We start from the raw sequence: 15,633 nt of genomic DNA on the forward strand, positions 1-15,633 counted from the left end.
GATCTGCTTAGTCAGATTACAGTGCTATGCGCATGGGAGGGAGGTGGAAGAGGCGTCGAGAAAGACTTCCATCTTCCCATGCAATGTCTTCCTCTCGTGGCTTCTAGGTTCTTCCACCATAAACTTATCTTCCTCTCACTGACTCAAACGATGGGTATGTACCCGAGAACATGAATGTATCAGGGTTGGGTCCAGAGTCCATAATCAGGCATGATCGCTGTGGTGCCTGAAACGTACATGAGGGGGGGTCGCTCTCACCATCAAACCATCTCTCCACTCCCAACGCCACTAGGAGGTACCTCCTAAACTTCCATGGCACTTCCCCCTCATAAATAAATCATCCACACCTCCACCTCGTTCCCTCCATCCCTCAACAGGCCCAGAAGGATCAACCAGTACCGACAGCGTACCTCCTACTTGACTTCCATTCATTCCTTTCCAGCATGTGATGTGACCTCCCCATAGTCGAGCAGCAATCCACTGCTGGCGACATCCCCAGGACATACAGTAGTATCGGGCATTCTCTCCCACCGCACCGACGCATACCGCTCGCATCCATCCTCACTCCTCCTCACAGCATGGATGGTATCATTTCCGGAGCAATTGGCTGCTGCTGCCTCGCCCTCGCAGGACTCACCATTCTTCCGATGCTGCTCCTCTCGCCCTTGGTCATCATGTGCGGTGGCCCCCAGGCGCTGCTGGGCACGTGGGGCATCTGGTTCGCCCTGCTCGTCTACGGACTGGGCTATTCGATGTGTTCGGGCGCATTGCTGTACGATTGGACATACCGCAGGACCATCCAACGGCGGCAACATCTCGCCGAGAAGCGTGCACGCATCGCTGCCGAGAAGCTGTTCGTGGCCCGCTCGTCTCCGTCGACACCCACCGCACTCGCTCCCGGCCCGAGACCAATCTTGACGCCTCGATCCACCACTACTATAGCTTCAAGGCCCAGCAGCATCAGGTTTGCCACGCCGGCCCAGCTGCCCAGTACGCCTTCCTCTCGACGGCCATCACTTGTCGCAGCAGAGCACGACGAAGCACTTCATCTGGCAAGTACCTTCCGAGCGAACATTCGAGAGAATGATACGCACTACAAATACGACGTGTCACTGGATGGAGCCAGCCGGCTTTCCAGTCGAAGACCGAGCCGCGCTGGAACAGACCTCAGTGCCGCCATGGGCTCGGGAAGTGCTACTCCACGAATCGCTAGAAGCAGGGCTGGCTCTTTTTCCTTTGACTTTGGAGCCATGACGCCCTCCCGCAATGGTAGCACCAGCAACCTGATGCCGGGCTCAGACAGCAGCAAACGGCAAAAGTGTGCGCATGTGGAGAGTGAGGCTGCATGACAGTCATGAGCCGGTAGTGAGGCTCGCAGTAAGATGTTAATAATAATAGACAGGACTATGTAGCCTGCGTGGTGGTGCCTCAGCCACGGCGGTCTGAATAGATGATTCGTGACTGGCGAGAGAGCCGCAGAGGAAATTATAGCAGCAGTAATAATGCGTATACTCGAGCTCCTTGAATATTGAATTGAGACAACCCGGACCGAACGCCTCCCCTCAACGAGAGGTCAGGTACCTCACTCTCTGAGTCTCTGTTGTTAGTGTGGTCGATCACTCTCCTAGAGACGTCAACGAGCTGTGGAATCTGAACACTGGTTCCAGCATTGTCGTGATTTGACTATAGTCTGTTCATCAATCGTAGGTAAGGTATCCGCATTATCATCATCGTTGCCAATGCCATATGCATAGCATTTCAATTTGTGAAAGAATGGGGAGCAAAACTCCCGTACAACATCCGCGCCGCCCTCGTGCACTTTCCAATGTTCCCGGAAAGCAAAGGATATAAGAATAGAAAAAGAGTCCACGTGAAGAATGATTGCACGCTTTCCACAACAGTTGTCCGTCTGGCTCTCAAATCTCAAACCCACCCTCATAAAACGTCGTCGTCCTCGTAATAGGCTGAGGCCTCGCGGGAGCAGGTTCGGTAGCAGACTTCTTGAGTCCCATGCTCGCGCGCGTCGTCGAACCTTTGGCAGCACTCGATTTCCTCCTCCTCGAAGTAGTGGTGGTTGTCAGAGGCAGCACATCTGCGGCACTCGTGGCAGTAGGAGCAGAAGTCGAAACAGCAGAAATCGAGACTTTCCTCTCCTTGCCCTTGCCCTTCTCCGACTTGCTTCCCGTTCGCACAGGTACGCCCGCCTGTCCATCGCGGTTGCTCCTCCACACCCCTCCATCCGCAAACCACTCTTCTTTCCAAATCTCCGCCTGTCGTTTCACATCTTCCAGACATGCCTCGCCGGCCTCCCACGCCGCTTTGCGATGCGGTGCAGACACGGCAATCAAGATACTCTCCTCCCCAATGTCGACCTGTCCGAGGCGGTGGACGATGGAGATGGCAGTGAGATGATGTTGCCGTTTGATGTGACAGGCGATGCGCGAGAGGGTCTTGAGGGCCAGGGGAGCGTAGGTGCTGTAGGAGAGGTGGGTGACGGGGCGGTCGGAGAAGGAGTCACGGGTGCAGCCGGCAAAGAGCACGACGGCGCCGGCTTTGGGGCTTTTGACGAGGGACAGTTGGGCGGAGGCGTCGAGGGGGGCGTGGGTGAGACTGACGTGGACGTGCTCCTCGTCCTGTCTACTTTGTTCGCCGGGGAATGAGGGATCGGTGGTGGTGGTGGTTGTGGTTGGCGGTGGTGCTGCTGCTGCCGCTGCTGGTGCTTCGTTACTGCTCTCTGCAGCGCCCATGATGGAGTGAGTATTGATATGAGGTCAGATATGTTCTTGTTCGGGTGATGTTTCTCGTTCAGCTTCCTCCCCTCCCGTCTTCGTCGTACCTGGGCCCAAGAGTAGCAGGTTGATATTCTCACGAGCCGTGGATAGGTATACTACATACCTCGTGACCTACCTCCTACTTACGTACGCCGTACGGTACTCGTTGATGCGCGAAAACTGCCGCCGAGCCGAAGAAGCGCAGGGTTGTATCCCCGCTGACTCGACACGACGGCGCAAGGCTGTTGCAACTTGACGACCGGAGACTGCGCCTGTGCCAAGTTCCATGTCACGCGACTTGGTTTCGAATGCCATCAACCATCATCACACCTCCTCTCATGACCTCGGCCGCGAATCATCCACATCAGCTGCTCCACTACCTCCTACCTCTGAGCGCCATCCGTATTCGAACTTCTGCGTGATAATTAATTCGTGAAAGAGTTGGACAAGACACGAGCTACCTGTGCCTTGCCTCACTACCTTCTACCTTCTACCTCCTACCTCCTACCTCCTACCTCCTACCACTCTGCGTCTAAACATGACTTCCTTTTCTCGATCGGGAAGAATATTCCAATCAATTACCGCACTCTCCGGTCTGCCTTCGCCATCCTTCCAACGAAACTCATAATTCTCCACCAGATACGCCAACATCAGCTTGATCTCATTGCTCGCAAAAAACCTTCCTGGACAAGCATGTCCACCTGCTCCCCAGTTCTGATATTCCTGCGTCGCAGTCACGAATTGATATTTAGTCTCATTAGCAGATATCGTGCCCGTCTTCTCCGCTGCCGGCCTCGCTGTCCTCAGACGATAGAAGCGCAAACCGTCGAACTCGTCTGGCCGCTCATAAATGGCCGCATCACGATTCACAGCATCCGACGTGAAAGCCACATGACAGCCACGTGGTAATATCAGTCCATCGTGTAGAGCGAAATTTTCCACCACCTTTCTTTTGCAAGTGATGGGCGTCGAGGGATTCATACGTTGGCTTTCTTTCATGAAACTATCCATTTTACGCATCTTGGTCAGCCCTTGTTTGGTCCACCCGCCACCGCCGCCGTCGCCGCCGCCCTCTTCTGCGAGCACTTGTCGGGCTTCATCTCGAAGGATCGGGATGTATTCTGGATGCGAGAGGAGATCAAACAGGTCGTTGGTGACGCTCATTGTGGTGTTGTGGATCGCTGCCATGGTCAATCGCAATTGGGATTTGACCACCTCTTCGGCTGATTCGCCACTGTGGGAATGGCTGTCGAGTAGCCATTGGATTCCATCCTCGGGAATCTTCCAATTAGCGTCGTTGGTGCTGCGTCGACGGAGGCGTGCTTCACACACGGGCTTCATCAGAGCTTCTGCCTCTCGTCTTCGTTCCAAAATGGCCTTGACAGCAGGCTCGGTGTACGAGGCTAACCACATCGACCACGGCCATTTGTTGCCACTCCGCAACGTGCGCGCCGCTCCGAACGCATGCGTGGAGAAGTCCATGCTCAGTCGAATCCAATCTTCATTTCGACATAACTCTTCTCCCACCAGGACACGACCGGAGATCAAGGCAACGATCCTGGCGAAGACGTGGTAGGGTTTGACAATCTGCCAGCTTTCGCCGTGACATGGCATGTATTTCTCGAAGCCGTAAATGCACTCCTCATTCATGGCGTCAACGAAATTCCCGAGATTTCTGGTGATGTCTACGCGAACCACTTTGGTCCCAGAATCACTGCACGATATACACATATATCATCATTCATCAATCAAAGCATCGAACTACGATTCCCACGAAACAGTAACAACAGACTTACGTCCTCTGTGGTACACCCGTATACCTCATCAACAGCAAATCTTCCATCTCATCCGGCAGACTCATCACCTTCTGCGAGGCGTTCTTGATCTCGGGCAGATACTTGAATGGCAAGATAATTCTCTCCCCGCCAGCGCTCGTCTTGACTCGATAGGGACGTTCATGTCGAATGTATTTCTGATATCCCCCGTAGTGTAATTGCCGAGTGGATTTGACGTAGTGCTCGTATGTATCTGGACGGTCCTCGAAGGTGTAGAGCGGGATTTGTTGGCGAAGGTCATTCTTGATCCGTTGCCTTGGTAGTAGCAGTGGGAGGTGGTGATGGAAAACGAAGGAGTACGTTAGAAGCAAAGCTGCAAATATTGCTATAATGAGGAGGAGAGAAAGCATTGTATGTGTGCGTGTGTGTGTTGGAGAGACTCGTGATTGATGCGAGTTAGTAAAAGGATGTCATCAATGTGATACATGGATGCAATGGCTATAGGAATTTTGTATTCTCCTACATCTTCTCGTAGAACGTAGTGCCTCGAGGCTAGGAGGTAGGTACATATATTGTTCCAACGACCCACTAAGAACGTGTCGGAGTGTGATTCGTCGCGGAGCCAGAGAGCTGTACAGGAAGCTGGCATCCGGATGCGAGCATTAGATGCATATGCTTGCATGCGGCTACCTATTCCTTTCTTGTGAGCTATGTACCTAACTTCCTCTCTACTTGGCGTGAGCAGCACGCCCTTTGGAAAGCATCAGTAAGGTATGTGAAGGTACAGCGAAATTATGGTATCAATTGCAGAGAGCAACTCACAATCATCGAGTTCCTTCTTGGTGAGCTTTCGAAGCTTGTTAATCCTCGGCATATCGTCCTGGTGACCATCGTAGTTTGACGCCTACAGTATACACGTCGTCAGCGCCATTGATTTTCCCCCCGTGTCACGTTGCGATGAACAATTAATAAGGTACATACATCTTTGCCCAACATTCCCGGCTCAACAATAGCATATGCCACCGACTCGGCGTGGACTTTAATGATGCCAATCCTCGGGTCGTTGGGGCCTCCATCGTTGGTTCCATTGCCGAGATCGCCAAACCAGTTCTTCAGCGCGGGTGAGTAGTACTTTCGTACTTGGTCGCGGTCATCGACGACAGACGCCGTTCCAAACACCGAAGCCCATTGTCCCGCAGCTGGGTCCAAGAAGCTGACATTCACCCGGGGATCTTTCGCCAAGTGATCGGTTTTACTCGATTCCGTGTTGGTATGGAAGATCAGCTCGGCACCAGCACGTTCCTACATATTGTGGCCAGCCAGTGCTCGGGTTATGTCAGCCAACGGCAAAGGAGGACGGGAGGGAGGAGGCAAAAGGGAAAAAAGGCACGGCGCGTACCGTGGCGGCGAGACCCATGCATCGGGCGGAGATCTCCTCACCCCAATCACCGTTGCGCATGGTGGACACCATACAGATGCTGTGCGCTTTCATGAACTTGGCCAGGTCCGTCATCTTTTCGTCCATGGACGCGTGCGGCTCGTAATTCCTTTCATGGTAGAGATCATTGCCGGCAGTTGTCGTCATCTTCCTCGAGAGATTGATATGCGTTTTGTGCTTGGACTCCTATAGTCTTTTGCAGTTGGGGGAGATGGTCTTGATCCTAGGAGGCACATCTCAACGGGACCATCTTGATCCTAAATACCATTGCAGTGCCTCCTCCTACGGCCAGATCGACGTCAAGAAATTCGCCGTGTGAATCCGGTCGGACGCGGAAAGAGCTCTACAGTTTGGTCCATTACAGCTTTCCAGCTGGTCCGTCTAACATGACTATTTACGACAGAAATCGTTAGCAGGTACCTCCGTAGGCAGGACAATGGAAGCTCTGGAATAGGTAAGTAAGCTCGCTACGGAAACATTGTCAATCGACTTTCCATCTTCCCGTGAGCTGCGCTGGTGGGGACGCGGAAACCTAATATGAGAGATTTTCGTCCCGGACGCGGTTGCTAAGACTACATCCCTAGTAATTAACAATCAAGCTACCTCCTCAGATCATGACATGTCCCAAGGGCCGCCCATATGACCTACCTACTACTGTCAAGAAAAGGCACGAGGTTCTGAGCAATGCTAAATGTCTATGGAAAAAGCATTATAAACTTGGTCTGGATTGGAATAAAAAGGCAAGGCCTTCACACTAGTCTCTCCATTCTCACGTCTATCCGTCACCCTTCCGCAATTACCTCCTAGTCCTTCTCGTAACCGCTCCACCGGGGAAAATCTTTAGTGTCGAAGCCGAAGAGGTCGAGGGTACGACCAACCATCTGTTCGACCAGCTGCTCAATGGACTCGGGCTTGGTGTAGAATGCGGGGACCGTAGGACATATAATCGCTCCCGCATGCGTTACGCCCAGCATATTTCGTAAATGTATCTCGCTCAACGGAGTCTCGCGAACATTGAGGACGAGACGGCGGCGTTCTTTGATCACCACATCTGCCGCTCGCGAGATCAAGTCGTCGCAGTAGCCAGCATTGATCGCGGCTAGCGTTTTCATGCTGCACGGGACGACGATCATGCCGTCCGCTCTGAACGAGCCGCTGGAAATAGGCGCAGCTTGGTCTCGGTTGGAGTAGCTGTGGTCTGCGAGCGCGCGCACAGCGGCAGGAGTGTAGTCCGTTTCGTATCGAATGGTGGCTTCTGCCCAGTGACTGAGCACCAGATGTGTTTCCACGTTCAGGCGACGTAAAGCGATGAGCAGCTTGATGCCCAGTATGGCTCCTGTCGCTCCGGTCATGGCGACCACGATGCGTTGTCGCGCCGTCTGCTGATCACTGTAGCCATTTGTGTGGCCATTCGTGGTGCCGTTCGTCTCTTGAGCGTTGACCATATTTGCGAGCAGAAATTGCCAGCACCGGGCAACGGCGGAGCAGCTATGGTATGCGTAGCAACGTTTGATGAGGTGTATATGCGCAGCAGGTAGAGGTCGTCGAAAGCTGGAAAATATTGTTGAACTTTCCGTCTTCGTCGGTATGCCATACTTTTTATGCAGCTCTCTCTCTCTCTCTCGCAAGCACATAGACACGCCCCAGCAAGCTTCCGGGTGGCACGGCACGGGAGATCTTTGCGTCATGCGCTAGGATATGATTCCCGTCCGCTCGACTACATCCCAAGATTCCGGCCTCAGTCCAGTGCCTCCGCCAGTTTCTCTTATCGCGTAGAGCTCCGGATGGTACTGAATGTCATGCGCTGGGTCTGGATTATCTCCTGCTCGTACCCGTCATGCAGGATATCCTCCCTATTGCAGGTTCGAAGCACCACTATCGGGTCTGGTCTGATTCCGTTGGACTCGGTCTTCAGATCCCTCTGGATTCGGTATGAAGATTCCGTAGTCTCGGTCTGGAGATCCCGTGAGCTCTCCGTTGAATTCCGTTCTCGCTACCAGATGCGGGAGCACAATCCGCCGCACCAATTCGGAGGACTAGTGTGCCCTGCGGCACCGGAACTAGTATTACATTGTCCATGTCGGCGTGATGATGATGATGATGAGCCTCTCATAGGGCCGCTCGAGCGCAGGGCCGGTCACGGACTGTGCAGGTATCCTTCTAGCACAAACCCATGAGTCCGGAGAGGGTAATCCGCGCAGGGCGCAGACTATATAGCGCAGCTCGTCCATGTCCGAATTCTGGCGTCACCATCGAACACCAACTTGACCTCTCCACGAATCGAAAAAAGAAGACTACCAAGACTACGCAAATATGAGCTCGTCCAAGCAGCAGCATCTTTCGCACGCAAACCAGGAGCTTCCCCACCTTAATTTTAGATCTTTCGTCCAGGCGTTGAAGGACGATGGAGATCTCATCGAGATCGACGACGAAATCGACCCTCACCTCGAGGCGGGCGCCATCATTCGTAGGGCCTGTGAGACAGACGGCAAAGCCCCTCTGCTCAACAACTTGAAGGGAGCTAAGGATGGACTCTGGCGTATCCTCGGTGCCCCAGCGTCGCTGCGAAGTGATCCTTCGCAAAAGTACGGACGGGTGGCGCGGCACCTCGCACTCCCACCTACGGCTACGATGAAAGACATCCTCGACAAGATGCTCTCCGCCGCGCACGCAGAGCCGATCCCGCCCAATATCGTGGAGAGCGGTCCCGTCAAGGAGAATAAGCTGGTCGACGGCGAGTTCGACCTGTCCACCTTGCCCGCGCCATGGCTCCACCAAGCGGATGGCGGCAAATACATCCAGACGTACGGTATGCACATTGTGCAGTCGCCAGACGGCAAATGGACAAACTGGTCCATCGCACGCGCCATGGTCCACGACAAAAACCACTTGACCGGACTCGTCATCGAACCGCAACACATCTGGCAGATCCACCAGCAGTGGAAGAAGGTGGGCAAGGATGTCCCGTGGGCGTTGGCCTTCGGTGTGCCGCCGGCCGCCATCATGGCTGCCAGTATGCCCATTCCCGACGGCGTCACGGAGGCGGGGTACATCGGTGCCATGACAGGCTCCGCGCTCGATGTCGTCAAGTGCGAGACCAACGGCATGTACGTGCCCGCGAATGCAGAGATCGTGCTAGAAGGCACGCTTTCGATCACGGAGACGGCACCGGAAGGTCCTTTCGGAGAAATGCACGGCTACGTCTTTCCCGGAGACACCCACCCGTGGCCGAAGTACAAGGTGGACGCCATCACCTACCGCAATGGTGCTATACTCCCTGTCTCGAACTGCGGCAGGATCACCGACGAGACGCACACCTTGATCGGCCCCCTGGCTGCTGCCCAGATCCGTCAACTCTGTCAAGACGCCGGCCTGCCGATCACCGATGCGTTTGCGCCCTTCCACACGCAGGTTACCTGGGTGGCTTTGAAGGTCGACATCGAAAAGCTGGGCAAGATGAACACCACTCCCGAGGCGTTCCGCAAACAGGTCGGAGACCTCGTCTTTAACCACAAAGCGGGATACACCATTCACCGCCTGGTGCTATGCGGAAGCGATATTGATGTGTACGAATGGGACGACATCGCCTTCGCCTTTTCGACGAGGTGTCGGCCGAACAAGGACGAGACCTTCTACGAAGATTGCCAAGGCTTCCCCCTGATTCCGTACATGTCGCACGGCACCGGGTCGCCGATCAAAGGCGGCAAGGTCATCTCAGACGCACTCATGCCGTCGGAGTATAGAGGTCAGCAGGACTGGCAACAGGCGAGCTTCAAGCACTCCTACCCAGAGTCCCTTCAGAAGAGCGTTATCGAGCGCTGGGCGTCGTGGGGTTTCTAGTCGAAGTAGGTAGCTGTTATTGTCTTTATAGGTCATAGATATACATAGGCTTGCCTAAAAAGGATAGATCTCTTTTGATGAATCTTCATATCAATTCGCGTCAGCAGCTAGTCGTCCCCTCCAAGTTGAGTCCAAACAGCTTACTAGCGAATCTTCGTATGCACAACATTTCTCATCTCTAGGAGAGCTGGGGAAACAGCATATTCAACTTTTACCTGCTGCACGTCAGGAACGTTGCCGCACGTCACGGGCCCGAGTGCGGGAAGAAACCAGCTGTGCGACCTAAAATCCCAAAGAGGGGATGGTGGGATCCCAGCCACTGAAGGCATCGTTTCCCGAAAACATTAGACCTTGCAGATGAGGGTTAGCAAAAAAAGCCACGACGGATTTGGTCACCTACTCCAATCGAAATTCTCCAGCTCGCTCAGATATTCTCCGTCTCTTGCGCCTGCAGAGCCGATGCTTGCGATGTTTCGTTTGGCTTGTGCGTACATTCTTGGACGCAATGCACGTGTCAGCGAGGCCGTTGTGGACCCCACGAGGAATTGCTGGTACTCACTCTTGATCTACTGTGTCTTGCACCCTCTCCGTGTCGTGAGGTCTGGTGTCTGTGCGGCCGTGACTATCGTTACCTGTGTTACCGACTCCACGGTCCCTCAAATAGTCCTGCAGAGCGCGAAGATAGTTGGAGTGCGACGTTGAGAGCCACGAAGGCCTTTCGGAACATCCTTCCGACACGGGAGCTCGAGACTCGCGTGACAATAAAGCTAGAAAGGCTTGTTGTGTATGTCGCAGGCGTGGGGACCCCGACGCCACTTCGACAAATTCCACCATGATGGCCGCGCTGAGGCCGGCGTGTATCATCCACCAGGTCCGGAGTGGGAGTTTAGTCAATTGCCCCAGCGCAACAAAGGCGCTCATCGTCCGTTCCGTGCTGGAAATGGCGTTGCGCAGAATTTTGTCGTGGAACGGGGATCCCGTCAACACGTTTGTTGTACACAATGCCGGCCGACAGACCACGCCGCGAAGATAGCCCGCCAACAATTTCGCGGTCGTCTGCTCGACCAGAGCCTGGCGATTCTGCCGTTGCGACATGGTTCCGCCTGATTCGTCTTCCCTGACTTCAAGCGTGTCCAATCGGTCGACGTAACTGCAGATGGTCGCTTCCCGCTTCCTCACACCCTCCGGCTCGGCCAACCATTGATTCCCCAGCTTGATCAAAGCCTTCATGTAGAATTCATGCGCCCCGTCTGACGCGAAGCTGCCCGCCGGACCGCCATATCCTGCATCCTGTGGGTACGCCATGGGCGGGCGGTCGAAGCACATAGACACGACACAATCCTGACAGCGCACCATCATCCACAAGTCGTTGCGGCTATCGACTCGCAGAGAAGCGACATTGGCGGCAGGCATCTCACCCGGTCCAATACTTATCACTAAACGTGCTACGGTACCGAGCAAAGACCAGGCGCCGTCAGCTTGGCCATCATTCTGAAGGAAGAAACTCAACAGGAGCATGGCCTGCAGGGTCTTGTGCTCGGGGCGAAGCAGCCAATTCGCCAAGCGGGCAAAATCGAATGCATGCTGGGCCAAATCGCGTGACATTCGCTCCCGCTGCCCGGGGCTGTCGTCGGACATCTGGGCTCCGCAGGCTAACACGGCGCATAGCAGGCTCGTGGAGCCGGGGTCCATGGCCTCTGGAGCGACGTCTGTGGGAAGATGCATACCGACTTCGCGACTCGCAGACAGCTCGAGGGCTCTCACAATGAGAGCGTCCAAGTCGCAGTGACGGGGCACGAAGGGAAACAGCTTGGACAGGGTGCCTTCGTATGCCTGCCAGTACTTCAGGATCTGGGAGTGTGAGAAGGGGATCCGGGGCGGTCGTCTCTGGGCGTCGTCGGCAGTGCTCAAGAAAGGGTATTGACGCGAGGCATTTTGCAGGCCAAGAGCCGGGCGCATCTCCTGCAAATGGGCGATGTGGGTTGCCGAGTCGACAAAGGATGGTATCGAGTTGACGCCGAGCTGCGAGGGAGAGTGCTCTTCTTCATTCCTGCCCGCAAGCAGACTGCTGCGTTCTGCAGAGCCTGCGCGGGCAGAGGCAGAGACAGAGGAACCAGAGGTAGAGGCAGGCACATGACGGCGTGTAGAAGCAGGTGGAAGTTCGTCGATATGACCACCCGGCGTGGAAGTAGCGGGAAGGTCGTCGACATGATTGTGATTGTTGGAAGTGCAGGAGCTCCCTCGCCCTCTCTTCTCGCAGCTGTCGCACGGACTCTCGCCATTGCACTTGATCTTGCGCTTGGCACAGAACCTGCACGCCCTCCCGTACACCCGTCTGTCCCTCTCCCTGTTCATCTCGAACGAGGTAGAAGGTAGGCGTTAGCAACGGGAAGGTATACGTCTAGTAGTAGGATGCGGCGGCCCGGGTAGTAGTATCTCCGCTCCGAAAGTTTGACGTCATTGGTACGGAACGACCTCCCTAGCCTTCCGAAGCGTAGTATAGGTTAGGCTTAGAGAGGTAGTAGAGGCCAATTATATTAGTAGAGGGGCGGGTATCTTAAGACTATATTTATTGTATATTAATATACTATCTTTCGGTTGTTATTAGTAGTAGTAAATCTGTAGATTATAACAATTCTAATATAATAAGTTTTATATAAAGTATACTTGCTATATATAATTTTTAGTATATACTAAATATTAATTATAATATTTAAAATCGACGTAGTAGTCAAAAGAGTTATAGAATTCAGAATAGCGTATATATAGAAAAAAGCGTCTCCTCTTATTAATATGTATAATATATCTTACCTAATTGTTTTGATTCTACGTAGTATTGAGGAATAGTATATCTATAAAACAAATAAAGTACGCTGCCGATATATATAGTATCTAGGACCTAGTTGTTCTTATATAGTATATAGGAAACTATATCTATAAGTTTGCTAAAAGATATAGTAGGTATTATTATATACCTCTAATCTATATATATAAATTTTACATAATTATATAAACGAAGTATTTTTATAGAAACACTATATTTTGCTAAATATACTATATAACGACTATAATATATATCTAATAGTATATATAGTATAGAGTAGTACGCCGTTTATATATAATAAGTAGTATATATAGTAAAGCCGTAGATTAGTACTATATTATATATACCTATTATACCCGACGCTTCCGAATCCTCTTAACTCTTCTAAACTCTTTCGCGAAGTATATCTTCTATAAAGTATACTAGAGTCCTAACCTTAGGTATTATTAGGTTTTATCTAATTATAATTCTATATTACCTATAATCGATTTAGGGTATTGTCTTAAACTAGTTACCTATATAGTAGCGATAATACGTAGTCTGTACGTTGTATATACGAATTTACCCTAGTATTTTAATATATTACTTACTATAATCGCGCGTTACTATAGCAATATTCTAGTTACTATAGTAATACTACTGCCTTGTTGCCTTACTATTACTCTTTTCGGAAGGACAAATTATATCAAACTCTATTTAAGAGTTATGCTAAAAACTCGATTGCCGCTGTCTCTAGAATACTTACAACTATTAACCCTATCTCTCTACCCTCTAATTAGCTCTATATGTCCGTTTCTAATACTAGTAGACTATATATATCGCTATTACGAATACTAGTAGTAACCTGTCTGCTTATACTATTTAACTAATTCTATAGCTCTATCGCTTCGTTATATTCGTACTTAGTATATAGTCTCTTCTATAGCGGCTTCGCCGTAATCCTTCGAATATATCTAGTCTCTTCCTCTACCTATATACTAGGCCTTATTATAGGTACAACCTACCCTAGTAGGTATATAGGGTAGGTTAGGTATTAGCAATATCTAATAGGTATAGGTATTTAGCTAGGTATACCTAACCTATCGGGTTAGGTACAAACCTAGTAGGTATTACGATACCTAGTAGGTATTGCATACCTATTAGGTATTGATTTTTCGTAAACAGAAAGAAAAAGCCTAGAAATCGAGTACCCTAAGAGCAAGTTATTTAAACTAGGTATTAGAAAAGAAACTATATATAAGCCCGATATAGATAAGAGGATAAAGAGAGTAGTTAGATCGAATAAATAAATATAGAAGAATATATACGCTAGATTATAGCTTATAATATTTTGAAACTTAAGTACTATAGTCGGTAAATATAGTCGGTAGGTAAACTTTATACAAGCTCAAACCAAGCTCGCTATAATCGTCTCGTAGTATCCCGGAGGTACTCTTACGTAAGCTTAAAGCTTAGGCGTACCGATCGCCTTAGCTCCTCTACCCTATCTCCCTTATTATCGCTAATTACATCTAAGTTACTAATCCGTTCTATAAGATCTTTTATCTACTCTCGGTCTTTACTTAGGATCTTCTATAAAGTTAGAGTACTAAGAAGCGCTTAAGTAGCCTCTATAGCCTCTTAGGCGATAAGAACTCTAGTATTGTACTTATCGTCCTAGTAGCGGAAACGGAATACTATTAGTTTAGAGAATATTAATATAGAGTATTAGCGATTAAAACGACTTTAGTATCGAGCGATACTAAAATCGCGCTTATACCTAACTCCGGCTATAAGAATATAGAGAATATCCCGTACTATTAGTACGAGAGTAGGGTACTTAGGCTTAAGCGAAGACTATATCTTTAGTACCTCGAATAGATCCCCTTTATCTATATTAGCGTCTAGATAGTCGGCAAGCTCGTTACCCTTACGAGTACTACGTTATTAAGTTTAAGAAGACTCTATACTCCTACTAAGAGTAAAGTCGATCTAGCCCTTATACCGACTACTTCTACTATATAACTTATAGGGAGAAGTGCTCGATAATAGACGATAGCTCTTCTTCTACTCTGTTCTTAGCTTACCCTCGTAATACTTATAGTAACTTTTATCCCTAAAGTTATCGCGTATCTAGAACTTCCGCTTAAGGCAGGGGGTAAGGAGGATACTAATACCGTAGTAATCGCTAAATCGATCCTAGGTATCTCGATAATATTTCTTAAGCTTAGCCTAAGTAGCCTTATATACCTAATATATATCCTTCTTCTAAGGTATCCTCTTATTGTTAAGTCGCTTTATCGCCTCCTCTAGAATGTCTAAAAGCTTGTTATAGTATACGAGGACAAGGTAGATAGTCGGACCTTTCGTTATTCTAATCGTTGCTATCGCCGCTATAAATAGTTTCGTAAGGTCGATAAGGTACTTAACCCTTTACTACTCTTCGGAATCGATACCTATATCTTTACTTAGGTCGAGTCGATCGATATAAGATTCGATAACTCTTTATAGTCTACTAAAGCGATCGAGCATTAACGTTATTAAGGACTACCTTATCTTTACGTCTTAAACGACCCTTAGGATCCGATCTTGAACGCTATTCTACCGACGGTACTTTGTAAATAGCTCCTTCTTTTAAAGCATCTCTTTCTATAGGTCGATAAACTGCTTAAACCTTTAAGAGCTCGAGTTAATAAAGATGCAAAGTTTCCGGATCTAGGGATTGAAATTAGCGAAGGGAATCTCGAGTACTAACTATAATTGCCGACTACGAGAGCCGACTATACTTTGAAAATAGGAAGGTTAATAGATAATAGGCCGTAGAGACTAATCTTACCTTTAGAAGGAGGTAAGGTATACTATTAGCTTAAGGACGGCTAATCTGCTTACTCTATTTTCTCCTTCTCTATAATATCTGCCGATCTTTCTCGTAATTCTAGTATTCGGAAAGGTCGTTAGTCGGACAGAGCCCTAGGCGGTCGAAAAAGGCCTTTAAGGGAAGCTAGG

At 50.2% G+C, this 15,633-nt stretch overlaps 6 protein-coding genes across 6 annotated transcripts; 2 read left to right on the forward strand and 4 right to left on the reverse strand.

Annotated features, from left to right (window-relative positions):
* Positions 1 to 364: 364 nt before the first annotated feature.
* On the reverse strand, positions 365 to 2,962 carry SEPMUDRAFT_147822 (Molybdopterin biosynthesis MoaE). The gene has a single exon (XM_016904543.1). It carries the CDS (start codon positions 2,745 to 2,747, stop codon positions 1,917 to 1,919), a length of 831 nt encoding a protein of 276 aa, XP_016764311.1. The 5' UTR covers positions 2,748 to 2,962; the 3' UTR covers positions 365 to 1,916.
* SEPMUDRAFT_115236 (uncharacterized protein) lies at positions 579 to 1,349 on the forward strand (the record flags this gene model as incomplete). Its single annotated transcript, XM_016901141.1, has 1 exon — positions 579 to 1,349. The coding sequence occupies one exon, from the start codon at positions 579 to 581 to the stop codon at positions 1,347 to 1,349; it is 771 nt and encodes a 256-aa protein (XP_016764312.1).
* Positions 2,915 to 6,131, reverse strand: SEPMUDRAFT_131714 (cytochrome P450; the record flags this gene model as incomplete). The annotated part of the gene is made up of 7 exons (XM_016902444.1): positions 2,915 to 3,043; positions 3,294 to 4,485; positions 4,568 to 4,861; positions 5,279 to 5,297; positions 5,369 to 5,450; positions 5,528 to 5,848; positions 5,946 to 6,131. 7 exons carry the CDS (start codon positions 6,129 to 6,131, stop codon positions 2,915 to 2,917), a joined length of 2,223 nt encoding a protein of 740 aa, XP_016764313.1.
* A 569-nt stretch (positions 6,132 to 6,700) lies between these two features.
* SEPMUDRAFT_124266 (Phenylacrylic acid decarboxylase) lies at positions 6,701 to 7,757 on the reverse strand. Its single transcript, XM_016901904.1, has one exon. The coding sequence runs from the start codon at positions 7,427 to 7,429 to the stop codon at positions 6,788 to 6,790; it is 642 nt and encodes a 213-aa protein (XP_016764314.1). The 5' UTR covers positions 7,430 to 7,757; the 3' UTR covers positions 6,701 to 6,787.
* Positions 7,758 to 7,796: 39 nt separating this feature from the next.
* SEPMUDRAFT_154815 (UbiD family decarboxylase) lies at positions 7,797 to 9,824 on the forward strand (the record flags this gene model as incomplete). Its single annotated transcript, XM_016907582.1, has 1 exon — positions 7,797 to 9,824. The coding sequence occupies exon 1, from the start codon at positions 8,298 to 8,300 to the stop codon at positions 9,822 to 9,824; it is 1,527 nt and encodes a 508-aa protein (XP_016764315.1). The 5' UTR covers positions 7,797 to 8,297.
* Positions 9,825 to 9,863: 39 nt separating this feature from the next.
* Positions 9,864 to 12,179, reverse strand: SEPMUDRAFT_154816 (uncharacterized protein; the record flags this gene model as incomplete). Its single annotated transcript, XM_016907583.1, has 4 exons — positions 9,864 to 9,907; positions 9,969 to 10,174; positions 10,225 to 10,319; positions 10,384 to 12,179. The coding sequence occupies 3 exons, from the start codon at positions 12,177 to 12,179 to the stop codon at positions 10,107 to 10,109; spliced, it is 1,959 nt and encodes a 652-aa protein (XP_016764316.1). The 3' UTR covers positions 9,864 to 9,907; positions 9,969 to 10,106.
* Positions 12,180 to 15,633: the final 3,454 nt, after the last annotated feature.

The sequence above is a fragment of the Sphaerulina musiva genome (genome assembly GCF_000320565.1).
Source record: "Sphaerulina musiva SO2202 unplaced genomic scaffold SEPMUscaffold_2, whole genome shotgun sequence".
In the NCBI taxonomy this organism is placed as follows: domain Eukaryota; kingdom Fungi; phylum Ascomycota; class Dothideomycetes; order Mycosphaerellales; family Mycosphaerellaceae; genus Sphaerulina; species Sphaerulina musiva.